Below are 27,654 nucleotides of genomic sequence, written 5' to 3'. Positions count from 1 at the left end.
TCCCGTAATCTCCATTCCACAGGTAAGAAAGCAGGTAACAGTACCCACCTCACTGGGTGGCTATAGGAATTAGGCTGATAACCCACTCAGAGTGCTCTGTATGCAACAAGTGCTCAATAGTTAGTAGGTATTGTTGCGATTAGCCAGAGAACCACCAGCTTCAGGAACTATTACTTTTTTTTTGAGAGAGAGAGAGACAGTGATGAAGGGGCAGAGAGAGAGAGGGAGACACAGAATCTGAAGCAGGCTCCAGGCTCTGAGCTGTCTGCACAGAGTTTGACACGGGGCTCGAACTCACAAACTGCGAGATCATGACCTGAGCCGAAGTCAGACACTTAACCTAAGACTCAGCCCCCCAGGCGCCCCAGGAACTATCACGTTTGAGAGCCATGCCCCGTGGCGTTCCAGATGTTAGTGGGAAAGCTGTTGGACAGGCCTGATGTGGAGGACGGGGGGGGGGGGGGGGGGGGGCTTCTCTTGGGAATTCTTGAGCCCTCAAGACGTGTGGTGTCCTCGACAGGAAGCCAGGGAGAAGCGGGCACACCCCCGTTGCAGGGGCGGCAAGGCAGCCTTCCTGCTGATAGGAACCAGACAGCTTGCCAAGTTTCCCATGTTCCTGAGTCTACAAGGAGCTTGGCTTCCAGAAAACTCGGAATGAAGCTTTCATAATATTAGAGTTAGTGGAACAGGGTAACCTAGTGGTGACCTCTAAAGACAAAATGAACTGAAAACCCAAGGCCCAGGCAAAGAAATTAAAACCAGAGGCCCTGGAGGCTAGTAAACCGGTGTGTATTTTATGCGAGGTCATTTATAAAATGGAGAGCAAAACCCAAAGGGAGCTGAGGTCAAAGGGACTTCAGAAAGGGAAGGTGAACAGCCCAGAAGTTGAAGCACCTGCTGAGAAGGATGTTGTTCCGATGATGCTTAGAAACCCAAACACCAGGGGGTGGGCCACAGTGTACCTTCCTGGGCCCCGGGGATGCGCCATCCCCGACCTCAAGGGTTGGCGTGGCCACACGGCTGCTCTGGCGTCACGTGACTTGCCAGGACGACCCAGATCTGGTGGAGTTCTGGTTGCCGGGAAGCCTGGTCTCTGTGACGAATGAAGAGACGTTGCGGCATGGAGGGTGTGAGCCTGGACCTTGGAGCCTGAGTCCCAGGTTGGAGCCCAGCCCTGCCTTTTACTGTCCCTCTTATCTTAGGGGCAATAACTACCTATCGCATAGGGTTGTGGTGGTTGAAAGGCACAGTGCACAGGGCTGCACACATACCCCAGTGTGCTTGGTAACAGCGAACTCGTCCAAAGGTTTGTTCTTCATTAGCTGCGGTCCAAAGTGCCAGATCCACCAGCCAACAAGTGCGCCCGGATGAGGAACCCGAGCCTGGGTGAATGTCTAACAATCCCGCCGGGCACAGGGTGTGGCCAGGCCCTGTCTTCCAGCACCCTCTTTTCCCCACCTCCCTCCAGCTTTAAAGCAGGCGGTCACCGGACATCAACAGGGCGGGTGAGGAGAATGTGCCCCGGGGAACACGAACACGAGTCTGGGAGCCGTTAGCCCGGTCTCTCCAAGGCACACGGGCCCCATGACATGCTCAAGGCCACACAGGGTCTCCTCCAGCTGCCGGGATGGCTCTGGGTTGTGTGGACACAGCTCCTGGGGGAGGGGCCCGAGGAGCAGGACCCAGTTCCCAGCTCTGTCATGTCTCTCCAAGCTTGTGAGTCTAGACGCTTGACGTGGAAGGTGCTTGACCTCTTTTCCTGCCTAGTGGACATTTTGTAAGGCCTGTTCCATCACCAAGGTTCTGGCTGTGGTCAGACAACTTTTCCCTTTTCTTGGTCAAATACTACCAGGGTGCGACAGCTCAGTCTTTCCAAGGGAGGGACAGTGTTACGAAAAGTCTAAGGGATGCCTTGTTTACCTTTTCCTCCACGGTTGTGTAACCTTTCCTCTGCCGGAGGTTGGGGAAAAGCATCAGGGAGTAGGGCAGAATGACACCAGGAGTGCCCCCCCCGAGGGCCCCAGAAGTGTTCCTGGACTGGGTTCCTGAGGTCTTCCTGCTAATATGGTCTCCCTCCACACCAGAACTCTGTTCTACCAACCACATTTCTCTGTAAGTGCGAGGGCCTCACAAGCCACTTAGTAAATTCAAACCAACAGTGGAATGAATCTTTGCAGATCTAATTTCTGATATCAGATGCTTTCCACCACACGACCACGAGTAAACATTCCATTTCTAACATACGGCTAAAATGTTTAGCGGAATTTACTTCTCACTTTTGAAACCTGCCCAAAGGGAAAACAATCTCGGTACCTTGGCAATGGGTATCGAGAACCTTTTCAAGAGTCCCAAAGAGTCATGGCAAGTAAATGCAATATGTGATCCTAAACCAGATCCTGCACTGGGGGGAGGAATGTTATAAAGGACGGCACTGGGCTAATCATGTCAAGGCATTAACATCAACGCTAAATTCCCTGAAGTTGACAACTGCATTGTGATTACATTAAAAAGTTCTTTCTGTTAGGAAATAAACACTGAAGCGTTTAGGAGACAGGGTACATGATGTGTGCGACTTGCTTTCAGAGGGTTCAGGAAAAACTAGGTGGGTACACAGTTACACCTACAGATGCAGATGATCAAACAAACAGCAGAAACTGAACAAAATAGGGTAAAGGGTATAGAGATATTCTTTATACTGTTCTTGCCATCTTGATTTGTTAGAAATTATTTTCAAATAGAATATTTTTTAGAATGCTTTTTACCTGTGACAAAACCAGAAAGTCCTGTTGACTTAATAATGTCACTTCTAGAAATTTCATATGGGAAGATATCTGGGATGAAGACAGAAGGAGGTACGTTGAAGGAGGTCACCAAGGCACTACTTTCATATTGATAGAACACTGGAAATAAGCCTAAAAGGCCAAGAACTGGGGACGTTTCTAGGAACTGGGCTGGAGGGGAGCAGACTGGTGGGTACCAAGGAGCTCGGCAGGGCTGAGATCCAAGGTAGCCCCCGTGGGTGCCTCGCGGCCGGTGAGATGTTGGGGGTACGTGGGCATGCCAAAATCTCTTTGGCTAGAGATGTTCTTGGAGGGGGTCAAGAGCTGACACAACACCCCGAGTCAGAGGTCCCCGCAGTGGTCCAGACAACAGATGATGGAGATCTCTGGCTGGTGCCTGTGGAGAGAAGCCCTTGGAGACGGGCTGGGTCTTAAAGTGCTACTGACACAGTCGGGGCGGAGGGCCACGTGATGTTCAGAAGGCCCCCCAAGATTCCAGTTTGATCAGCCGCTAAAGGAACACAGGGTGGGGGCCCCCAGGGTTGGGTTTTAGCTCGAGCGTCAAACAGAGAGTCTGGTGTCTGGGTCACATCTGTTCAGGAGAGGGCTCAGGGCTAAAGGCAGGAATCAATTTAGGACGAGAGTGCTTATTTTCTGTTTTCTGCGTTTCCCTGTTTTCCATTTCCCACAGCGGGTGTATATTAATGTTGTCAGGATTTTTTAACATTATGTAGGCAATTACTGAATGAACCACCATGTGGGTCACGGGACAGCGGGCACCCAGAAGGTCCTCACCCCAGTGAAGGAGCGTGAAGGGATCTTGTCCCCATCCCTACCCACAGTGCCCTGCGTTTCAGCCCCCACCCCGGCCAGCTGTTCCGGATGGTGGGGAGTTTGGGATGGAGGACGTGTAGGACACCTGGCATGGCCAGCAGAGGTGTGGATGCACCCCGCTGGAGCACCCCCCTCCCAGGACCGGCCCTGCTGCCCCAGGCCCACCCCAGGGACGGCTCCTGGTACCCCCCCCCCCCCCCCAGCATAGCACCCCTGGGCACCAGCTCTGACCTGGGGGACCGAAGTACTCTGTGAAGCAGCTCCTGCGGGATTTTCCGGAGGTGGATCTGTGTTCCTACCAGAGGGACCAAGTTCATTTCCAGCCACTTCTCGCAGGCAGTGGTGAGCTGCTCTTCCTTGTACTGCGAAGGCAAGAAAAGCCAAGGATAGATAAAGCGATCCCTGAACTCTTGGCGCCCTCTGCTGGCCTGTGACAATGCTGCCTGGTGGTCTGACCACAGGACTTGCACACTGAAATCTCCGGGCTGAAGTCAGTCACGGATCATGGAAGGGCCTGCAGGGTGTACCCCAGATGGAGTGCTGAGGCTGGTGGGGGGCACATACCCTGACATCAAAGTCCAAAGGAAGTGGGAAGGTTCTCCCAGGGCCAGGGACCTTGGCAGGGTCTCAGTACGCTTTGCACATCCTGGGGGCTACAGTCCTTCCCAGGCCAAGAGTGGCCGGAAAATGTTGACCAGAATGCAAAGACACTGCCCACAGAGTGACTTTCTAGTTACTGATGGACGGTGGGGACACTTATTGTCTTTGACAAAATAGGCACTTAGCACGTTCTTAGCTGCCATTACGAGAGCACTGGGACCAGCCGATCGTGAGTGAACCAGACGTCATGGTCAGATGGGCCTGTTTCACGGGGTGAGTGCCCATCCAGGCCAACGGTAGCCTCACAGAGGAAGTCAGGGATCAGATGGCCTGGGGTTCGAGCCCAGCACTGCCACTTAGAAGCTGTCACCCTGATCAGGATGGATCCGGTGGTGTTCTCCTCTGAGAATGAGACCATTAGATTACATCATTTATTCCCGATACTGGCACAGTGACTGGCCCCAGGGCAAGGGTACGGGGATGGGACACAATTCCACCTGACTCCAAAAAGGATATCCTGGAAGACTGTCTGCTATTCTGGTGAGAAAGACTGTGCTCATATTTTTTCCTCCTTACTTTTTAAGTTTTTGTTTACATTTATTATTGTTATTATTATTATTGTTAATATTTAATTTTTGGCTTTAAAATGTCCTTTTGTTTTTTAATTTTTTAACACTTTATTTATTTATTTGTTTGTTTTTAAATTTTTTAACACTTTATTTATTTATTTATTTATTTATTTATTTATATTTTGAGAGAGTGAGCAAGGCGCAGAAAGAATCCCACACGTGGCAGAGAGAATGCGGAGCCCGAAGCAGGGCTTGAGTTCACCTGAAGTAGGGCTCGAACTCACGTACCAGGAGTTCGTGACCCGAGCCAAAGTCGGATGCTTAACCGACTGAGCCACCCAGGCGCCCCTAAGATGTCCCTTCAAAATAAAATTATTTTTCATAATTGTTTGGAGCTGGGCCTGGCGGGTAAAATCCTAGAGGCTGGGGGGTGCTCCCCAAAGTCCCCAGGTGCCGTATGCTCTGTCCAGGTTGTTCTCACCTTGCAGCCGGCCAGGTAAAAGCTCTTGATGGTGCTTGGCGTGAGTCCCTTCATCATCAAAGCCACACACCTGCAGAGAGAGAAATGCTGTTCCTGGAGGGTCCCGAGGCTGCTTTCAGAGAAGGGGCAGCCCCAGAGGTTTCATTCACCTCCAGGATGGTGGGAGAGCTGGAAACCGAGTGTTTGCCAGAGGTGCGAGTCCTGCCGGCCACCAGGCATGGTGTTCTTTAGGTGCTGGCTCTTACCAGCGACAAACGGGAACAGAATTAGCTGGGCTTGGAGTTAAGGCACAGAAGTTAGTGTTCTAAGAGGCTGACACCCTCACTCGTGCTCCCCCTTTCTCACGGTCAGACTCATTGGCCAGGCTGAACTGGAATGGCCAGGCTTCCCCAGACCAGGGGAGGCAAAGCAAGCCTGAAACATGCTCATACATGCATGCACGTGACAGCCCTGAGCCCAGCTGGGCCAGTGCGCATATCTGATGCACGAAATCAAGGAACCGTACCAGATGGAACCGGCACGCACACTCCGCATCCCCCAAAGGGGAATGGCTTCTGCTACGTGTGATTCAGACCAGGGCAGCCATCTGGGTGATTCTGCCCTTGGCTGGGAGCTCAGCCAAGATGACCTTTGAGGTCTTGTTCAGCACCTGGATTTGTGATGCTATCAGAGTGACCCACACGACATTTCTGTTCCCCTATACAAACACACCCACACACACCCACGTAACACACACACACACACACACACACACACAAATATACACACACTGAGGCTTGTGCTGTCACATTGCAGCCAAATGTACCATCAGCCTCTTGAAGGCAGGTGACAGCCAGCCCAGCGGTGTGCCAGGTCGACCGGGATCTGACCTGTAAGACCTGGCCACAGCTATCTGGAGAATCTTGAGCAAGGTCCATATGCCCCCGTGCAATGACGGGTCTGGCTCATTATCCCCAAAGCCCTTGCTGCTCTGACCTTGAACCAAGTTGGGGCGGAGGAAGGAAAATGAAGAACCTGTCATTCTTGGCTTAGCCCCCAATAGCCAGGGCTAGGGTTCCAAGAGAAGATGGGCCCCCAATAGCCAGGCTAGGGTTCCAAGGAAGCTGGGCCTGAGGTAGGGCAGCCAAGGCTGATAGACAGCGGCTGGAATCCCTGCTCCATGAGGGAGGCTGGCCTTCCGGCTTAGGGACCAGAGATATTAGAACACCAGGAAAGAGCTGCTCAGAAGTGTCCTGAGCAAGGAAGCTGGGGCTTAGCAGTTTTATGAAGTCTGTATGGCACGGAAGATGGGTGGCATATACAACACGAGGGAAATCTCAGCAAACCCCGGACGATCAGCCATCAAATGCAGTCTACACTGGACTCCTTAGTTAGCCCCAGACCCTGCACAATCCGGCTGTACCTACACCTGCTGGTCTCCCACCTCCCGCCACCCACCGTCCAGGTCAGGCCATGCCGACACGCTGGAGCACCTTTTCAAGACTCTGGTCCCCTCAGTGTGTCCTCGGTTGTCACGTCCAGGCCTCCGAGAGCCTGCATCCCTCAGTTCATAGGACGTCTGCATCCCTCATAAGGCTTCTTGATGCTCTTGATCGAGCATCTGGCCTGAGTCATTTCAGGCGCCCCAGAAATGAGACCCCTGCTCAAAAGTGTCTTCCGGGTTGAATCTGGCTGTGTGGACTCTACGAAAGTGAATTGAAACCTGCAAGATCCTTGGGAGAGATCCTACCCCTGCCCTCTACAGAGCAGCTGATGTCCTCTCTTGTCTTGGATGGGAAGTTCATTCATCCATCCATTTCCTCAAAAGAGGATACTGAGGCGTAGAGCAGAACAAGCTTGGTGGACCATCCCTGCCCTAAATCCCCTATGTTGAATCCCAGAAGGTATTAGGAAATCAAAGACTACAAGACACCAGCTCGATGTCCAGGACGTGACTGCAGGAGGCACACATCCCCGAAAAAGCCCAAGGGAAGGGACAGAATATTCTAGAAGAGTGAATCCCATCAGCAATTTTCCACTCGGTTCACCTACCCTTTCGTAAGTTACTGGAATGGAGCAGTATTACGGGATACGGAAAAGGGGGAGGTTCTAAGAACTGTTCTTGTTAATCACTGGGCCCCGTTTACTTGAAATTAATCACACATAACACAAAATGTTCCATCTGGGAATCTCCATCCTTCATTCCACTTTACTCATTTCCTGTGCCCTGGAGACCGTAGGGCAAGAAGCTTCAGAGGGCAGGGCCCTTGCCCCTCTGGTCCTGGTGTCCTGGAGACGCCCAAGACGTCGTTCTTAAAGGAGCAGATGAGTGAATGAAGGTGACGGAATGAGCTGGCAGGTGACTGGCCCCAAGCAAACCTCACCTCACCAAATGCCACTGAACGTCAGTGAACCCCTGAACGAGCAAGCGACGCTACCTCCTCAGCAGAGCAAAGCCGAAAAGGACAGTGTTAGGGGTACAGGTTCTGAGACCCCTGGCCTCCTGCATGTTCTGGCGGCTCTACTGTGGTCTTGTGCAAGTTACTCACCTCGTGAGGCCTCAGTTTTCTTGTCTGTGAAGTGGACATAATGATATACCACCTCCCTGCAGGAGGATAAAGTGAGGTCACCCTCGCCAAAAGCTGAGAACAGTGTCTGACCGGGGCAAAGGCCCCACCTCAAAGCCCTTCGTGCCGACATCCCCTCGGCCTGAACAAAGTCCCGCGAAGTACTCAGGATGAATGTAATGAGCCCCATTTCACATCTGAGAACACTGAGGCACAGGGAGACCAAAGAGCGGCTTAGAGCAGGGCTCAGCACAGACCCTGCTGCTCGCATCCTAGGCTGCTTTTGGCTTTGCGGAAAAAGTCTAATGAAAACTGGGAGCCTCTGAATGTCAGCCCCCAAGGCTGCATTGCACTCTCCTGCTTTCAGTACCCACATGTTCTCTTGGTGCCCATGAACCCAGGCAACCCTTGGCAGGATGAGCAGGCTTTCACATTCGATGTCCATCCACTGTGAATGCCTCCTGGTTTCCCCTGCTCGGCACCCCGGACAGGCAGCCCAGGTGGGTCAGTGGGGTCTGAATCCCCAAGAGAAAGGCTGTGCCCCCAGTGGGCAGCGGGACTGGTGGGCAGCTGACTTTGATCTTTGCATTTTTCTCTCTTCTGAAAGATCTACCGTGACCGTGTGTAACATTTGTAAGAATAAAAATATTACAGGGGCGTTTGGGTGGCTCAGTCAGTTAAGCGTCTGACTTCAGCTCAGGTCATGATCTCACATGACCTGCATCGGGCTCTGTGCGGACAGCTCAGAGCCTGGAGCCCGCTTCAGATTCTGTGCCTCCCTCTCTCTCTGCCCCTCCCCACTAGCACTCTGTCTCTCAAAGATAAATAGAAAACTTTAAGAAAAAGACTGGTTTTTTTTGAAGAATACTGAAAGAGACGGGTGGATTCATGCCTCGGTCCCTCTGCAGACTCACAGCTCTGTGCCAAGAAACCCGGAAGTTCTAGCCCGTGGACAGCGGCCATTCTATGAATGGGCCAGGGGGCACCCCCTCTACCTTGCCCAGGGCTGGGCCTGGCCCGAGCCCTGCTATGTTTCCTTACCTTTGAAACAGGCTGCTGAACTGGAGAACGTGTGCGGAAGCCAGCACGGCCAGCACGTCGTCGACGTTCATCTCCACCTGGCTCAGGTAGAGGCTCTTCAGGGCCATGGCGAAGGCTGGGAGGCAGCATCCAAGAGAGAAAGCCGTCAGCCCGGGGCTCTGGACCCCGCGTCCCTCCCTTGCAGGTGCCCTCCTGGCTGGATGCTCAAGGGTCCCCTGGCTGTGTTGGCAGAGACGCCCTTAGAGGAAACGCACGTGCTCGGACCTGAGCACAGCTACAGCCCGGGCTCCCAGCCTCCACCAAGGAAGATGAAGCCAAAGAAAAGTGAGCTCCTGCTGAAAGAATGCGATTTTTTTTTTCTAATATGAAATTTATTGTCAACTTGGCTTCCATACAACACCCAGGGCTCATCCCAACAGGTGCCCTCCTCAATGCCCATCATCCATCACCCACTTTCCCCTCCCCCCCTCCCCCCATCAACCCTCAGTTTGTTCTCAGTATTTAAGAGTCTCTTATGGTTTGCCTCCCTCCCTCTCTGTAACTTTTTTTTCCCCCTTCCCCTCCCCCATGGTCTTCTGTTAAGTTTCTCAGGATCCACATAAGAGTGAAAACATATGGTATCTGTCTTTCTCTGCCTGACTTATTTCACTTAGCATAATAAGTTCCATCCACATTGCTACAAAGGGCCAGATTTCATTCTTCCTCACTGCCAAGTAGTATTCCATTGTATATATAAACCACATCTTCTTTATCCATTTGTCAGTTGATGGACATTTAGGCTCTTTCCATAATTTGGCTATTGTTGAAAGGGCTGCTATAAACATTGGGGTACAAGTGCCCTATGCATCAGCACTCCTGTATCCCTTGGGGAAATTCCTAGCAGTGCTATTGCTGGGTCAGAGGGTAGATCTATTTTTAATTGTGTGAAGAACCTCCATACTGTTTTCCAGAGAAGCTGCACCAGTTTGCACTGAAAGAATGCTATTCTAAACCCATCCCGGGGTCTGCGCCTCAGGGGTTCTCTGCTAACCTGGGCTCCATGGCCTGTGCAGGGAGGTGACTGCCCAAATATGTACAGAACGCTGTGTGCGCATGGCTGTGCTTTTTTCCTAAGGAAAATCTTGTCCTCAGAGTCTGGGGTCTCCCAAAAAGTTAAGGATGCCTAGAGGGGCACCTGGGTGGCTCAGTTGGTTGAGTGTTCGACTTCAGCTCAGGTCATCATCTCACGGTCTGTGAGTTCGAGCCCCGTGTCAGGCTCTGTGCTGATGGCTCGGAGCCTGGAGCCTGCTTCAGATTCTCTGTCTCCCTCTCTGTGCCCCTCCCCACTTGTCCTCTGTCTCTCTGTCTCTCAAAAATAAATAAATGTAAAAAAAAAAAATTTAAAAAAAAAAAGGATGCCTGGAAAGAGCCCGGATATTTTCATATCTAAGAACTAAGGTCCGGGGACCAGGGAGCAGAGGGACTGGGCTATTCCAAATTTTCCCCAATCCCAGTCAGCACTGTGTGGGAGCCAATGCACTCCGAGGACAACTGGTCTACCCGGTGCTTCTGCAGATGGCTTCCTGACCTGCACATTTGCAGACCATGACAGCATGTGACAGCACACGTGCTTCATTAAGACTGAAGTCCATTTCCAGGTGGCCAGGGTGCAGTGGGAGAGGGTGAGCTCTCTGCTGCTGGCAGCCAGCCAGGGATGGGAGTCGGTGGGAAGGGGCACACGAAGTGCTCCCTGAGGGAGGACGGACCTGAGCCTCCCTGCCTCTGGGTCTAATGAGCCTGCGACTTCCTTTCTCCTCTGCACCCTCCACACCTCTTTTCCAGGGATGAGCACCTCTCTTTAGCTGCATTCCACCGTCTCTGCTCTGCTCAGCTAGTTTTAATCAGGAAGTACTGAACACTGCCACTCATCTGTGGTTCTGTTATTTGTTTTTAAAGCCGGGAGGGCCGTTTGTTCAATGGCATTCTTAGCCTAAAACGACAGGGGTACATTACCAACTTTAGTGACCACGGGGTCATTGATCTTCAAGGAAATGATCATCTTCTTCGTGGGGGGTCTTTCCTTGATCTTCCCAGGCAGCTGAGCTGGTAAAGGAAAAAGAAGAGGGATGTAGGGACCTGATAGCTGCAGCAAATTGTGCCGGGTACAGGGGGAGGTCCCACGGCCCTTTTGCAACCATGACCTTGGCATTTATCGCACCAGGTTTTGTTTCTGTTTGCTGGTTTGGAAGATGTATTTCTGAAGTGATTATTTATTTAGAAATAGTGGAAGAAGTATAAGGAGTTGTAAAAATAGTTCAGAGTTCCCGTGCGCTCGTCGGCTACCTTGCCCCCCGCTCTTAAACAGCCACTGTGACGGTCAAAGCTGGGAAACCGTTGCTCTCACTGCACGAGTTATTTTTCACTAGCTCCTCCCGAGCTCACTCTTTCTCCCTGCTTCCTCCCTTTCTCTCTTTAGCCTGGGAGCAGTTTGAGGGCAAGGGGTGGGCCACTGTCATCTCTGCACCCAAGCACCCAGCCCAGACCTGGCACAAGATGGGATCACAGTGACCCCCTGCTAAAGAATGAGCATGGGAAGCAGGCACCCACCCAGTGGCTGTGGAAGCTTTGCCCCACAGGTGTCCAAAGTGAGGACCCCTGCCACCTAAGGCTTCCAGGAGGCAGGGGAGGGGCAGCCCGATTCACTGCCAGCCGCTCAGACTTATTCTAAGACGTGAGTTACAACACACACCGCTCGCAGCTCTCCAGCGGCATCCCACACCCTTGGTACCAAGCCGAAGCCCCTCCAGTGGCCCCAAGACGACCAGTCTCCGGCTCAGTGGACCCCAAACCTGCCTCTTTGTGGCTTGTTCCACAGAAGAGTCGTGGGGCTCCATCCCTTCCCCATCAGGCTCCCTCCTGCCTCCCTATGTAACGTAGCACCCCACCCTCACCTTCCCCCCAAACTGGCTTTAGTTTTCCTCCTAGACTCACTGTTACCACCACCTGCGATTACGTCATGTGCCTGCTGGTTTTTCATCGGGGGGGCCGGCACACCGGACGGTTTACTCGCCACTCCATCCCCGGGACCCGACACAGTCTTGCCCACATGGGTCCCCAGTAAATGAGTGGATTCCATCCCCGGAATCCTAAGCCTAGTGAGCTCAAGGTTGTAGGTGATGAAAAATGACACGAGTCAGGATCCAAAAAGATGTCATGCTGTTCAACTACGAAGACCGCGGAGAGAAAGGGAGAATAAAGATCCATTTTCCTCAGACGTGCAAGGCCCCGTCGAGCCTCCCCTCACCATGCTCATGGCACCTGGCTCTCTTCAGGCTCTCATTTGGCAAATATTTATTGAGCCTTGTTCTCTTCTCTGAATCATTTTTCTCCAGGATTTCGGCACCGCCTCTCGCCTGCACGCTGCATTCTGTCCACCTCCACTGGGGGCACTGACTGGGACGGCTGCACGGGTGCTGGGCACCGATGAGGCACTCCGGAAGTGGCAGTTGGTATCATCATGGGTCATGCTATTTATTGGGCTTTATCGTCATTTTGGGTTGGCTTGTCTGTCCCCCAACCTCCTGACAGAGTTCCTAGGACCATGCTTAGGAGGGGTTAAGCACTTGACATTTGTTGAAGGAAGAAAGGAATATCATTGGCTGGGTCAGAGTCAGTGGAAGACAGAACTTCGACTTTCCCTCTGTTTTATGTAGAACCTCAAAATCGAATAGGAAAGTAATAGCTGAATCGTGTGCTTCTGAGGTTCTCTGAAACCAAGGTGGTTCCTTTTCAGGAAAAGAGCAACTGTTTCTTCCTTGGGGTTCTTCCTAGAGAAGAAGCATGTCCTGCCAAAGCACAGCTAATCCGGGACTCTCGGTGGGACAAAAATGGGCAGCTGGGGGCGCCTGGGTGGCTCAGTCGGTTAAAGCGTCCGACTCTTGATTTTGGCTCGGGTTGTGATCTCGTGGTTCGTGAGGTTGAGTCCCGCATCAGGCTCTGCACTCACATGCTCTCTTTCTAAATAATTTTTTTTTTTTTAAAGTGAGCAGCTAGGACAGCTGTGTGTGGCCAGTATAGGGGTGCTTGCAGGAGGCTGCCTCTCCACACAGGCCACCACTCCAGGATGCAGTGCGGGTGTTCTCAGGAACCCAAAGCAGGGGTCATGAGACCAGCCATGCGCTGTGAGATGCGTCCTGCTTTCCCAGGTGCACAAAGGCCGGTAGCCGTGTCTACTGAGCATCATGCGAACATGGTCCCCAGGGCCTGGTGCACATGCTGGTGCCTGGGAAGAGACCCCGGAAAATTGTGACAGTCCGGGAAGTGGGGATTCATCTCTGCACCTTCCCTGACACCCCCCAGTCAGGCCCAGCCTCTAGCAGGGGGTTGTCTTCGCAGGGCCCAGTCTTGTCAGTGAGATCATTCTAGACGTATCAAAGACCACAGCATTAACAGTCATTCTATTTTCTGTTTCCAATTCTTTCTTTTTTTTAAGCGTATTTATTTTAGAGAAAGAGCCTAAGCAGGGGAGGGGCAGAGAGAGAGAGAGAGAGAGAGGGAGAGTGAGAGAGAATCCCAAGCAGGCTCCACACTGTCAGCACAGAGTCCCACACGGGGTTTGAACTCCCAGACCATGAGATCATGACCTGGGCGAAAGTCGGACACTTAACCGACAGAGCCACCCAGGCGCCCAGGTTCTCTGGCTTTTCAATGCACTCATGTCTGGGTCTCCGTGGTCTTTCCCCGGGTGCCTCGTGAGTGTTCTGACTCAGACACAGGGGACACGGAAGGAGGACTCAGTCCCTTTCTCGAAGACACTGGGACAGACACTTGGAAAGAGTAGGGAAGATTGTGAGTGCGCGTGAGGGACGTCACCGTCCTGGGGGAGTGCCGCAGCCTGCTCTCAGCTCCCAGCTCTGCGAGGAAGGACTGAGTCAGAGGCCCCCTGGCCAGGCCCTCTCTCCAGGCTCAGGGTGCGGCAGCAGCCGGGGGCTCAGCCAGCCTGTCTGGCCGGAGAATAACAGAACTTTGCTGCCACATCCTGGAAGGCTGGCTGCCTTGGGAAACCTTGAATTTTTCCATGGTCCCTGCTTAGGAGTCGTCCCGAAGCGATGCCAAACTTTATCGCCCAAAGAAGGCAGTGCATCTGGAGAAGGACTTAGGGGACACAGAAGGGGAGCCTGGGGATTACGAGGGTTGAAAAGGACAAAAAGAAAGAAAGAAATGGCCTGAATACGTTATGGAATGACGTGAAGTTAGGAGAAGAGAAAGCAAAGGAAACATAACATCGACGTACAACATGTAAACCTCTAACCAGCGTATCGGGCCAGATGTGACAACTATGCCTGCCTTCCAGAAAACTCATCAGGAGACTCCACACCACCGTTTGTTCTTCTCAAAGAAGCAGGGAGAGTCTCCACCTCAGCTGGCAGGACTGGGTTGTTATGAGACAAATAACTGACATTCACTGAGCGCTCAATATATGCCAGGCATTGGTCTAGAACTTCACAGGTATTACCTTCTTCTCTAGGCTTCAAAGGAACATAGTGAGAACTATTTATTATTCCCATTTTATAGCCAGAGACTGAGGTTAAATCCTGTGATGAGGTCACACCACGGGCCTTGCTCTTATCTGCCAGAGTGGCCTTGGTCTCGAAACAGATGACCAAACTCAAAGCTGGGGAGCCTCAGACCAGAGGGCATTTGGGGCTCAGTGCTGGGTGCCAGGGAGAAAATACCTCGCAGAAGACTCTCCAGTTCCTTTGTGGGCCTCTTGGTGCTCTGGGCCAGCGCCATCAGGTAGAGCTTGCTCAAGGTCTTGGACTGGAAAAGCTGGGGCTGATGGAGTTCCCATCTGGAGCCCAGACATTCGAGAATCACGTCTGAGGAGAGAACACAGTGCTGAGTAAATGCTTCCACGGCGTCCCTACCAAGAGACGTGTCAATCCCCCCACCTTGCATTCAGTCACAGTCACTGAGCAGATGGGCAGCGGCTTTGCTGGGCCCTCCAGGAAGAAAACAAAAAGACAGCGTGGGCCTCGGGGCACTTGCTCCAGGGGGATACAATAAGCAGAATTACAAGGCAACACAGAAAGAGATAAGTGGCTAAGAGCGGCTGACCAACGGCTGTAGGACTCCAGAGGGACATGCGCTTTCCTCTACTTGGGGAATTGGAAAGGCTTCATGGGGAAGGGACACTGGCTGGGACATTCTTGGGGGCCTCCCCATAACTTCCCATTACGGTATGTCTCACCCTTGGCACCGATCATATTTGGGGTCAGATAATTCTCTGCTGGGAGGCTGTCCGGTTCACTGTAGGTTATTTAACATCCCTGGCTTCTACCCACTGGGTGCCAGTAGCACCCTCCCCCCCCCACAAGTTGTGACAACCCAAAATGTCTCCCGACATTGGCAAATATCCCCTGGGAAGTGATCTCACTACCCAGTCCCCTGTTGAAGCTACTGGGTATGGGTGCTTAATTTTCACCCACTTGAAAGTCGACAGCAAAGTGCAGCTCAAAGTCCCATCACCAGGAGGCAGAGTCCTCATAAGCCTCCCTTGGAATGGGGACCACTGGAAAACTCCGTTACAGGGGTGGGACAAGATTATAAGGTAAAGGAGGCTTTTGCAAACTGTAGGGGGCTATGCAAGGGGCTTTATCTCATGCTTATAGTATAGGTGATTAAAAAGAGAAAGGCTTTGGGGCGCCTGGGTGGCTCAGTCGGTTGAGCGTCCGACTTCGGCTCAGGTCACGATCTCACGGCGCGTGAGTTCGAGCCCCGCGTCGGGCTCTGAGCTGACGGTTCGGAGCCTGGAGCCTGCTTCGGGTTCTGTATCTTCCTCTCTCCCTGCCCCTCTCCTGCTCACACTGTCTCTCTCTCAAAAATAAATAAACATTTCAAAACATTAAAAAAAATTAAAAAATTGAAAAAGAGAGACACTTTGATGGGAGGGCAGATGGGGGACCCAAGGATACCCGGCCAGGTGAGGCATGAGAGGCTGTGGGCAGGAGGCCTCTGCAGGCTGGACTCCTGTTAGCACAGAGCTGGTGAAAGCTCAGGTCTAGACGGGACCTCGAGGGCCATGAGCCCCCATCGACTTGTTTCTTGGCCTTGCCGTTATTTTGACTGCATGAGCTTGGGCACCTGTTTCCTCTCCTGTCACTAACATTGTCACTCACCAACTTTATGGTATTGTTTTGTGCTGCGGTTCAGCATGTGGGCTCGCATGTCAAATCTTGGGTCACCTTGGGCAACGGTCTGGTGGTGCCGGGCTAGAAAGAATCCTACTCTGTTTTGGGTGGTTTCAGGCAGGAGCAGACTTGTGGATAAAGCGTGTGCCCTCACTGGACACCCACTTTTGCTTTCACGATGGCCCACGCCTGGCAGGCATCACACTTCACCCCAGAACTCTTTTCTCTGAGCCAGGAGATGGCCCCAGACTACTCCTCAGGGCCTCAAGTCAACCAGAACCCAGAGGTGAGAAGAAATCGATTGGCCTGTCCTGGGGTAGGAGTCTGGCTCTGACCTCAGGCAGCTTTCATGTGGGGTGGGCTTTATTTAAAAAAAAACAAAAACAAAACTCCTTTAAGGACCTGACCTGTCCAGGCCTGATGAGGCTCAGTGAGCCTTTTCCCAGCTGGACAGACCTAGCCTGGTTCTTGATTCTAAATCAGAAAAAGTCCTCTTGGACCCGTGCAAATGTGATATCCAGGCCATGACTGGTTGGAGCTGAAAGGGACAGAGAAGAAAGAACTGTCCATCCTTGATGGAGTTTCTGTTTAGTCTACCGATCCAAAGCCTATTTATTTACACCGGCATGTCTGTCTCGACTGTGACCAATTAGCATATGAAAATATGTTTGCCAAGCCTGGTTTCACGCATCATTTCACGGCGCATTTGACAAATATTTACAGAGCCTATGTGACATTAGACAGTGTGCAACGGGCAGAAACTGAAACTCAGAGACCAGGAACCTGGCCTATCAGCGGGTTTCCTTCCGTAGAAACCATTCGGCCCTGAGCGCAGCAGAATTCTGATGGAATCCACTGGCGACAAGCACTCACCTGCCTCCCTGCCTTGGACGGGCTTGTTCTTCGAGGTCTCAGAGAAAATTTTCTGAATTTGTGAAACGCATAACCTCAAGGGAAAAGGCAAACAAAAAATTCTGGAGTTAATACTGACGGTTTTCTCCAGCTGCAACACGTATCGTTCTAGTGTGAGTGTCCTCAAAGCACCAATTAATCTGTCTTATCATATCTTGCCCCTCGAGAGTTTCCTTAGGTCACCATTTGACCGCCGGTTTGGCAAACGATAAGCTTTGTCTGATGGCTGGCTCCGAATTTCGATTCCTGTTTTCAGTTTGCGGGGAGGCTTTACCACGAAGGTATTTGAGGTTATATCTGGTCGCCTGCATGACTCCTCTTTTGCTGAGGGTCTAAAATAATGTCCAGTAGGATAGAGTAGGTACTCAACAAATATCTGCTAGAGAAAGGGAGGGAGGGTTCTGAGCATTTCTGGGAAGTCACTTACCAATAACTTACCAAGTTACTTACCAATACTTCTGTTTAGGGGTCATGCATGCCCCAGTCTCAATGTGTCCAAAAACCAAACTCAGGTTTTACCCCAAACCAGCCCTGCTCCTTCTCCGGCAAACGGCACCACCAGCCTCCAGCTGTCCAGGCCCGCGTACCGAATGTTGTCACATCTGATCGCTTGCCTAGATCTGACAAATATCTTGTGAATTCATCCCTCTCTCTTTCCCCTTATTACTGTGAGTTTCGCCCAAGCCATGATTATCACCCTGTAATCACCGCCAGTCTCCAGTCTCCAGGGAGCTCCCCTCGGGTGCAGAGCTGAGGCTGCAGCCTGAGAACCACGTGAAACGCACATCTGCTCTTGCCTGTCTCCTACCGAGAATCCTTCAGTGTCTCCCCAGGGCTCTCGGGGAAAGCCCACGCTCCTCAGCATGGCTAAGAAGGCCAACCAGCCAAAGGGCACTTGATGACCGCATAGGGTCAGTGTCACTTTTGCCATGCTGTTTTTCCAATGGTTCCAAGAACCCTCGTGGGCCAGGGTTCACGGAGGGCGCATGGGTGGGGGAACCTGTGTCCAGAATAATATTGACCACATGCTGCCCTTTCCAAGTGGGGAAGGTGGCTTCTAGTGACTCAGCCCCAGGAAGGCAGTGAGAGCTTGAGGTATTTATCCAGCAGGAGTAGTGGACCTGACCCAAGCCAGCCTCGATCCTGCTGGTGACTTTGGTCACACGTCTGGGAAGCGCTGGTCAAGGTCAGGGGTTCAGACTGTGATCTCAAAGTGAGGCAACGGACTTTGGAAACTGTGGGCAATGCCCATGAGCTCACCTACTCTCACAGACATCACTGTCATCGGCTGAGCCAGACAACAGAAGTAACCACATTGCCTTTGCCTGGTGTCATGGGTGCTTGCCAAGGTATACCATTTACCCTGTGGGCTCTGCAAATTTCAAGGGCTAGGTTGATTTTAGGACCATTGGAAAGTTAATGGAATAAATGGCATGAGTTGTCCTCGTCACCCTTTGGGACCAGACAGCCTGGGATGAAGTGGCACATGGAAATTCTGGAGACACGCCATTAGGCTGGGGACTCAGTTCCCCGAGTCGTGATGAAGAAATAAGAGAGGAAAAAGGGGAAATTCTCTATATATCTTATGGACATAAGGACTTGTTGCGGTGAACCGCTCAAAGGGCTTTTGGCTTAATGCTTGCAAAACTCCTGACGTCCTGCCCCTTGACTTTGAGTCTGGCCATGCGTCTCGCCTTGCTGTTAGTGTACGTGATGTAGGTCTGGAAAGCACTTGTGCACCTGGGCTTTGCCTCTTGTCCTCTGTCATCACCAGCACGAGAACACGCCCAGGTGAGTCCACTGTCTCTGGAGGAGGTCGAGAGGCTCACGGAGAAGAGCCCGACCGTCCATGTGAGCTGAGCGTAGGTCAGCTGACCGCCGGGTACATGAGCGATGAGCCTTCCTGGAGTGTCTCCTTGCCCCAGCTGGCCTCTGGACCCACAGCTTCCTCGCACCACCAAGGAGAGAAGCCCGCTGTGTCGCTTGTGTGTGTTAGGCATGGTGTCTTGCTTTGGGGAAGGTGGTACAAGGCAGAATGAAAAATGGGGCTGCTGGCTGGCAGAGCACAGGGCTGACACACCCCAGAATGAAATCACCGGGACCAGTAACCAAAACGGTTGCTCGCGCTGTCGAGATGAAACTCCATTAATGGATCGTCTAGCACGTGCTAGGGTGTCTGATTTAACACCCAAGATAACTTTTCAAGGAAGATGCTGTGGTCACCATTTCACAGAGGAGGAAATAGGCTCAGAGAGGTTAAGCCACTGGCTGAAGGTCACACAGCTTAGTAAATGGAAGAGAAGGAATTCTAACCCTGTCTGATAGTCCTAAAACCCAGCAGCAACTGCCATCACCCTCAGGTTTCTGTGCCCTGCCTCTCAGGCCACCACCTGAAGCTCAGCTCAGCGATCACACAGACCAAGTTCTGGAGACTTCTGCTCCTGCTGCCCGGCTGCCCTCGTCGGTTTTCAGGATCAGTTTGCTTATATTCCCAGGCCCAGCTCCACTGCCTGCATCCCCAGCCTGGCCTTGGCACTGAGGAACACAAGGGCCTGTGACTCTAAGACTTCTTCAAACGCCTACCCAAACAAAGTATGAAATAAATACAAAATAAGTTCAAGATAGCTTAAGGCTAATGCCAAACACAGCAATGCACAGCACTCGATTTTTCTAAGCCGGGGTCATCAGAGAAGCGAGGCACCAAACACAGATGGATCTGATTTATCCAAATGTGTGTAACGTATCGTCACCTGTGAGGGGCTGGGGTATTGGAGCAGGGCTGGCCGGGGGGGTCTAGAAAGGGAGGATTTGGCTACTCGCTCGGCAAAGGTGGAACAAACAGCTCTTCTGTGCCAGGTGCCGCCCAGGGGTACAGGCCCTGCTCGGGAAGATTCGACCGTGTGCTCAGAAGGCAGGTACTGTCAGCCCAGGGAGGGTAGTGGCACACTTATGTCCAAAGCACCAGGGAAGCGAAGTATTCCCTCTGCAGTAGGGTCCAGCTCCATGTCCCAGGCCAGGCCGGAAAGAACTTGTCACATGGAGAAGTAATGCTCCCAGCCTGCTGTGAGAACACCTTGGGAACGAGGGAGGAGCCTCCTTCTCACACATGGGGAGCCAGGACCGGGTGGAAATGCCCATTCATGAGTTCGGGTCAGACCCGCAGCCAAGACTAGCTAAGTTTCCTTTGTCAACAGCCCCGTTGATAAACACAACAGAATCCTGTTAGGGTCCAAAGCTCCCAATATAAAAGAAAAATCTAGAAAAGAAAAAGAAAAAGGCCCGTCTCTCTCTATGCTTTTGTCACACCGACGGACCTCCTCCGAGGAAGTAGTCCGTCCTGAAGGATGGTCCCAACGGCAGCCCAGATAACCCAGCGACCCACCTGTGGGGCACTTCTCAGAAACGCAGTTCCCCCACAGGGCATTCCCGGCCATGGGCCTTCGATCTCCCTACCTGTCTGGGTTCTTCAGAGCCTCATCAAGGTCCACGCTCAAAGCCTTGCACCTCTGCGAAAGCCCCAGCAGGTCTCCGGAGAAGGGCTTTGAGGGAAAACGCCACCGGTTTGTTGAGCCAACCATCCGGCGTTCCAGCCGAGCTCTGCGCTGCTGTCGGAAGCAAAGGAAGGGAGAAAATCTTTTTTTAACCCCACCCATGCGCCAGGTTTTCCAAATCGTGCAGCAGAAGGGAAATCGAGACACGTGAAGACACTGGTCAACTTTCAAACGTGGCCAGGAGCCATCCTCTCCAGGGAGACAGAGGATTTCCAGGTACCAAGTAATTTGGAATTTTAGAATCCAGGCCAGAAGGTGCCAGAGGCAACAGGGAGAGAGATGCTTTCTTTGCAGGTAGCTCTGAAGAACCCGCGAGCAAGGACAGGATGATGTGTCCAGAAACCTCCTTAAATGCTCATCCTCACGCGGGATGCTGAGAGGTTAACAAACTGAGGGGGTCCTAGGTAGGGACTGCTTTTTATTGTGGCAAAATACACAAAACAGAACATTCACCATTTTATGGCCTACACCTCGGTAGCAGTTGGTCCGTTTACGAGGCCACGTGGCTCCCCCCCCCCACCCCGCTATCCAGTTCAGAACATGTGCATTCCCCCAAAAGGAAATCTCGAACCCATTAAGCCGTCACTCCAACTTCCCCTCCCCCAGCTGCTGGCAACTGTTCATCTGCTTTCTGCTTCTGTGGATCCGCTCTTCTGAATATTTACATAAGTGGAATCATACACTATGTGGGGAGACACAGAATCCGAAGCAGGCTCCAGGCTCTGAGCTGCCAGCACAGAGCCCGATGTGGGGCTTGAACTCACGAACCGTGAGCTCGTGACCTGAACCGAAGTCGGTCGCTTAACTGACTGAGCGACCCTTTCAGCAGTTTCCTTAGGGGAGCAGTAGAATATTTGGAATATAACCTTAGACGTGGTGGCTCAAAGAAACCTCGCCAGGAAAAGTGGACCACGAGGGACCCCCCAGGAATGGATACGGTTGTTCCTAAGCCACGCCAGTCACCAGCAGGGTGGGGGGTGGGGAGACCAGGGGCCATGGGATGGAGAATTTAAGGTCAAATCTTGTTATCGCCACTAGCGGGTTGTATGGCCTTGAGGCAAGTCATTTAACCTTTGAGTCTCTTGGTTTTCATATGATGACGGTGACGGTGATGAAGTTAACACGGTCAGATGAAGTTTGGGAAGTACGCTCTAGTGCCTGGAAATGGTGGGCGATGGGACAGGGTGGAGTGGGGATCTAGAGGCAGTCCCGTGCAGCGTCAGACGGGAACAGTGGCCGGTTCCTGCAGCGGGACTGCTCTGACCGCGGGGTCAGCCGGTAAAGCTGGGGGTCCTCGGTGGCGCGACCCATCCCCTTGTGGCAACGTTGGCGGCACAGCCGTGAGCAGATGCCTCCGCTGCTCCCCACCGCCTGCCCCCTTGGGAAATTCGTCTACTCACCGGATTCAGCATTTTCATGAGCGGTAGTGGCAATGACCCTCGGGGGTGCGGGGGGTGGGGGGGAAGAAACACCTGGGAGACAAAAGAGGTGAGGTTTCCATTTTCAAGAACTTTCCCAAGGGTCTCTTCTAAACAGGAGATTAGCCCGGAGATTCTGTATTCTGCCACAAGAGTAATCACGGGGAAACTTGGAGGGTGGGTTATTCGGCAAATCAAGAGAAGAATCTCGGACTTTTTAAAGGCCGCCAGGAGACTGACAAAGTTCTGCTGCTGTGCTGGCAACGTGGCTCCAATAAGGCCAAACGGGAGAGAACCCACAGTTCTTCGTCCTCAACTAAGGGATAGGAACCGAAGGAGGTCTGTAAGTAGGCTGGTCACAGAATTTGCTATTTGTGCTGGTCCCTCGGCTTCCAGGCCTTCCTGCCTCCCAGCCTGGAGCCCCCCAAGCCCCTCCCTACCAAGCCCGGGCAGTGCCGGTCACTAGGGACCCCCTCCTTCTCTAACGGGGATGGAAAAGCACCAGCCATACTTTACTGCTCTCAAGCCCCCTCGCCGCCACGGGTGTGTTTACCGGAGAAGCTTGTGGAACAGAGACACTCTCGTTGCACCGGTCTCTGAACTACAGGCTTGCTGCGGGCCGTTCACCTTCCGACTCTGGATCCCGAGAGCGCTCATGACATCTGGGGCTCACCCTTCTCTTCTTAGGGGCCAAGGTGCTTTGGCAGGGAGAGCTTGCCCTTGGTTTCCGGGTCGTGGGCGCCATGGCAACGTCAGGGAAGGTTCCGAGCACTTCCTGTTCCAGGCCTGGTTGAGCACAGCTGGGGGCTGTGGGGGTGGTGCTCACCGAGGGGCTCTGGGAAGGGTGGCAGGTCCCGGGCCATGCTCCTCAGGGGAGCGGAGCTGTCCCTGTTTCCACGTCTCTTTACAGCAGCCGGGGGAAGATCCGCTAAGAGGGCCTCCGTGAAGAGTCCACCCCCAAGTCCTCAGGCCTCGTCTGTCAGAGGAGATTGCACTGGAAGCTTCTCAGATCCCTCCCAGATTTGGCATTCTGGGTGCTCTTTTTTCTAGCTCGAGTGTCCAGGAGTGTTTCGACAAAAATATTTAAATAGCAAGTGGAGAGTCTGGGGGTGCCTGGGAGGGCTCAGTCAGTTGAGCGTCTGACTCCTGGTCTCGGCTCAGGTCATGAGCTCGCGGTTCGTGGGTTCGAGCCCCAAGTCGGGCTCCACGCTGACAGTATGGAGCCTGCTTGGGATTCTCTCTCTCCTCTCTCTCTCCACCCCTCCTGCCCTCGCATGCGCACACACACTCTCTCTCTCCAAATAAATTTAAAAAATTGGAGAGTTTTACATTACTAAAACCATGCCTGATGATTTGTTTTGTTGATACATGATTTTTTTAATGTTATATTTATTTTTGAGAGAGGGAGAAGGAGGGGCAGAGAGAGGGGGACAGAGGATCTGAAGTGGGTTCCACACGGACACTAGGGAGCCCAATGCAGGGCTTGAACTCCTCCTCATGAATCATGAGATCATGACCTGAGCCGAAGTTGGATGCTCAACCGACTGAGCCACCCAGGCGACCCTTTTGATAGATGATTTTTTTTAAATTTTATTTTTCAGTATATGAAGTTTATTGTCAAATTGGTTTCCATACAACACCCAGTGCTCATCCCAAAAGGTGCCCTCCTCAATACCCATCACCCACCCTCCCCTCCCTCCCACCCCCCATCAACCCTCAGTTTGTTCTCAGTTTTTAAGAGTCTCTTATGCTTTGGCTCTCTCCCACTCTAACCTCTTTTTTTTTTTTTTTTTTCCTTTCCCTCCCCCATGGGTTTCTGTTAAGTTTCTCAGGATCCACATAAGAGTGAAACCATATGGTATCTGTCTTTCTCTGTATGGCTTATTTCATTTAGCATAACACTCTCCAGTTCCATCCATGTTGCTACAAAGGGCCAGATTTCATTCTTTCTCATTGCCACGTAGTACTCCATTGTGTATATAAACCACGATTTCTTTATCCATTCGTCAGTTGATGGACATTTAGGCTCTTTCCATAATTTGGGTATTGTTGAAAGTGCTGCTATAAACATTGGGGTACAAGTGCCCCTATGCATCAGCACTCCTGTATCGCTTGGGTAAATTCCTAGCAGTGCTATTGCTGGGTCATAGGGTAGGTCTATTTTTAATTTTTTGAGGAACCTCCACACTGTTTTCCAGAGTGGCTGCACCAATTTGCATTCCCACCAACAGTGCGAGAGGGTTCCTGTTTCTCCACATCTTCGCCAGCATCTTGATAGATGATTTTTAATCAGCTCTCTCCAGCTACTAAGAACTGCCTAAAAGTCAGGGACAAAGTCAAGAGCTTTCGTTCCGGGGGCCGTGGCAGAATCTTGCAGTGCACTCCGTGACCTCGTCTGCAAAGCCCAGGCCGGAAGCCAGGAGGTGGGGTGGCGGGGCCACATCCGTCATGCCTGGGAGTCTCGGTCCAACAAAGTCCTGGACCTCCACCCCAGGGCTCACAGAAGACCCAGCTACAGTAAGAGCAGCCTGGAGGCAGTGCAGCTCGTAAGACCCGAGACCTGTTTCCTCCAGGGTCTTCATGTGCGGCCTTTCCTGAGTCATGCAAACTATAAAGTGAAACAGGAAAGTAACTGACCTGCCTACTTGTAACGGAGTTCTAGAACTATATAAAACTCTCCACAAATAGGAGGCACCTCTAAATGTCCCTCCCTCCTCACCCTCAGATCTGTGATTCTACCTCCCCTGACACCCACATTCTGCTCGGGAGAGTAGTTGGTTTCTGTGGGGTGTTTTCCGGTGCCTTATCCACTCCTGTATCCCCACAGGACCCAGCAACCAAACTCAGCCCTTAGGAAGTGCTCAAAAGACATCTCTTGACTCGGTAAATGGATGTACCAGTCCCTACCCACTGCTCTGCCTATGCACATGGGTGAGCACTGTGTGTGTGTGTGTGTGTGTGTGTGTGTGTATACACACGTGTTCACGTATGCATGTGTGTATCTGTTTCTGTGTGGGTCACCATCTCATGTCAGCAGATATCTGTGCACAAGTGGATAGATTTCTGCTTTGCCACTTCTCTCCCTTCACCCCAAACTTTTCTCAGCTACCTGTCCCTGGAATGTAGGTCCCACGTAAGGTTTCAGTGAAAGAGTTTGAAATACCTTGTCCTGGACCATCTTGTCCATCATGGGCAAGCCTAGAAACACCCTCCAGGCACCCCTTCTGGGGCACAGCTGGGAGCTGGCCCTTGGGCGCTCTCTAGTGGCCACTCTAGGGAAGTGTCCCAGAGTGCCATACTCCCCAGCGCCCCTAAGCAGGACCCTGGCTTTGGTTGTGTCTGTCACCCCCGACAGGCCTTCAGCTCATCTCCAAAGCCCTCTGCACATACAACCCCATAGAGCTCTGTCAAGCTGAGCTATTAGCCAAAGGCAAAGACAACTAATACAAAGAAATGGAAACAGCTCCCAGCAAGTTTCTCTGAAGGCCTCTTCCCGGTGGTGCCCTGTGTGCTGGGATATATGCCTCATGGGCCCAGCCAAGCCAGACACCCCAAGAGCAAAGGCCTTTGGGGGCTCAGACATCGAACCCCAAAGAGCACAGCTTTCAGCTAGAACCACCTCGTACCAAAATCTCCCATGCCCGGTACAGGAGGATTCTGGTGGCTTAGCCATTTTCTCAAACACGCCAGAGACAAGTTTCTCCCTAGCTTCCCAGGGAGCCCATTTCAGCCCCCTCCATCCAGTCACCCATGGTGGGGGGAAGTGGGGTACCCAGGAAAGAACATCCAATTCTGACTCTGGCTCTGGGACTAGTTGTGTGTGACCCCTGGACATGACCTTAACCTCCCTAAGTGGAAAGTACACCCAGAGGCCTGGAGTCCTGGCAGTTTGGAGTGTCTTGACCTCAGAGCCTGAATGCTGGCTCTAAGGAACCTCATTCTAGAAGATTCAGGACCCAGTGGGTCTGTGTGTGCACAGTGGGAGGCTGTGAGTGCCCAAATCAGGATTGCCTGGCTCCCCGGGGTGGGGGGCTCTCTGTGCACCAGGGTCCAGGTTGCTGCAGGTGGGGTGCAGCCTGTAGACCAGACCTCCGGCTGAGGTAGTGTATGAGCCAGAAGACAGGCAGGGGTTTCCACTAAGAAGCAGAGGGTGGGTCCTGCCCTTGAACGGAGTCCTGTATGGCCGGGGTGGGGTGGTCTCAGTGCTAAGTGAGGAGCCCTAGACTGGGTCAGACCCTGGCCACTGACTTGCTGTGGGGCCTCGGCGAAGCCTTCTTCTCTCTGGCTCATCTGCTCAACAAAGCTCAGACAAAACAACCGCTCAGCTCTATCCCGGCCCATCCTAGTATTCCCAGACTTCCGGGAGGGTGGGGGTGATGACAAACTGGGTGGCCTAGGGCTTGCCCCATTCACACATTTAAACAAAGTTTGAGCATCAGGTTTGTGCTGGGGGTTGGGGCTAAAAGGGGAGCAAAGTAGAGGATGAGAACCACCTGTGCACTTTCAAATCCTCCCCCAACCTGGAATGTTCTTTATTTAGCCATCTTCTCTAAATTTATTTTATCGATGAAATAACACATTGGTATGCCGGTTTATTTCTAATGCACATGAGCACATGAGATTAACTCTATAACTATTTCAAAATGTTGTCTGTGAGCTGCCTCCCCCCCTCCATCATCTTTTGTGTGCAGACGCTTTGCTTTGGGAGGTTTACCTCTGCCCTTACGACAGTACAGCGTGATGGACAAGTCAAGGGTCAAGCTCGGTGAGCTGCAGGAGTTCATGGCAGGGGCAGCCGACTACAGAAACATGTCTTTTTATCCTGATGCTCTGGCATCTTGACGTCTTGCTGACTGACCCAGGAGGGACCGTCCCTCTCAGGGTTAGTCAGTTCCTGGGGATGGTAAAACACGTGTCTATGAGCGAGACTTTTCACTTGCAAACCAACCAACCCAGAGCCCATATCCCATCACTCCCTTTATTGGACTTTCACACTTAGGACCACTGTCCCCCTATGTGAATCACCCCAGGGCCAGACATTAAACAACTACAGAGAGCCCCAGTGGCCCAGAGCCTACGGAAATGATCCACACTAGCTGATCCTAAGCCTAGTTACCCCCGTCACCCGTTCCTTCCCTCGGAACCACAGTAAAGGCTCTTGTCCACATCCTACCCTTCCCTTGCTCCCCTGCCTCCTGACCAACTGGGATGCCTCACTCTGTGGTCTTACCCGGCATGGCGTGCCCTCTCGGGAACTGTGGGTAAGGAACGATGTCTTCAATGGGCACTTGTCTCCCGATCTGACGGCCTCATTATGCCTGAATAATTATAAAACTTACATTTGAAAACACTGACCCAGGCCTGAGGGTTCAGAGAGGGTTTCTTGGAGGATGTGACATCAATAATGAGCCTTAAAGGGGCCCCTAGGTGGCTCAGTTGGTTAAGCGTCCAACTTCGGCTCAGGTCATGATCTTATGGTTTGTGAGTTCAAGCCCCGCATCAGGCTCTGTGCTGACAGCTTGGAGCCTGGAGCCTGCTTCAGATTCTGTCTCTCTCTCTCTCTCTCTCTGCCCCTCCCCTGCTCATGCTCTGTCTCTCTCTCTTTCTCAAAAATAAACATTAAAAATAATCATAATAATGAACCTTAATGGGGCAGGGGTGGGTGTCCCCGGTAGAGGGGTCAGGAGCTACGGAAGGAATGACCACGTGCTCTGATTGCACTGTAGGGTGGGAATGGGGGAAGGGGCTTTGTT

At 52.3% G+C, this 27,654-nt stretch overlaps 1 protein-coding gene across 2 annotated transcripts in view; it reads right to left on the bottom strand.

The window, feature by feature from the left end:
• The window catches only part of BTBD16 (BTB domain containing 16), a 44,027-nt gene extending 22,095 nt beyond the window's left edge, over positions 1–21,932 (bottom strand). For both annotated transcript variants that reach the window (XM_053909982.1, XM_053909983.1), the window contains exons 1-8: positions 21,884–21,932; positions 20,386–20,534; positions 16,894–16,967; positions 14,566–14,709; positions 10,844–10,933; positions 8,852–8,966; positions 5,265–5,334; positions 3,846–3,976 (exon numbers count right to left, since the gene is read on the bottom strand). In XM_053909982.1, the coding sequence (XP_053765957.1) occupies positions 3,846–3,976; positions 5,265–5,334; positions 8,852–8,966; positions 10,844–10,933; positions 14,566–14,709; positions 16,894–16,967; positions 20,386–20,534; positions 21,884–21,901 (791 nt within the window). In that variant the 5' untranslated portion in view covers positions 21,902–21,932. The remainder of the gene's footprint in view (positions 1–3,845; positions 3,977–5,264; positions 5,335–8,851; positions 8,967–10,843; positions 10,934–14,565; positions 14,710–16,893; positions 16,968–20,385; positions 20,535–21,883) is intronic.
• Between the last annotated feature and the right edge of the window lie 5,722 nt (positions 21,933–27,654).

This window comes from Panthera pardus, unplaced genomic scaffold (assembly GCF_024362965.1).
Source record: "Panthera pardus isolate Hobbes unplaced genomic scaffold, ASM2436296v1 HiC_scaffold_22, whole genome shotgun sequence".
NCBI classification, from domain to species: Eukaryota; Metazoa; Chordata; class Mammalia; order Carnivora; family Felidae; genus Panthera; species Panthera pardus.
This window is presented reverse-complemented; position numbering and strand designations above follow the sequence as displayed.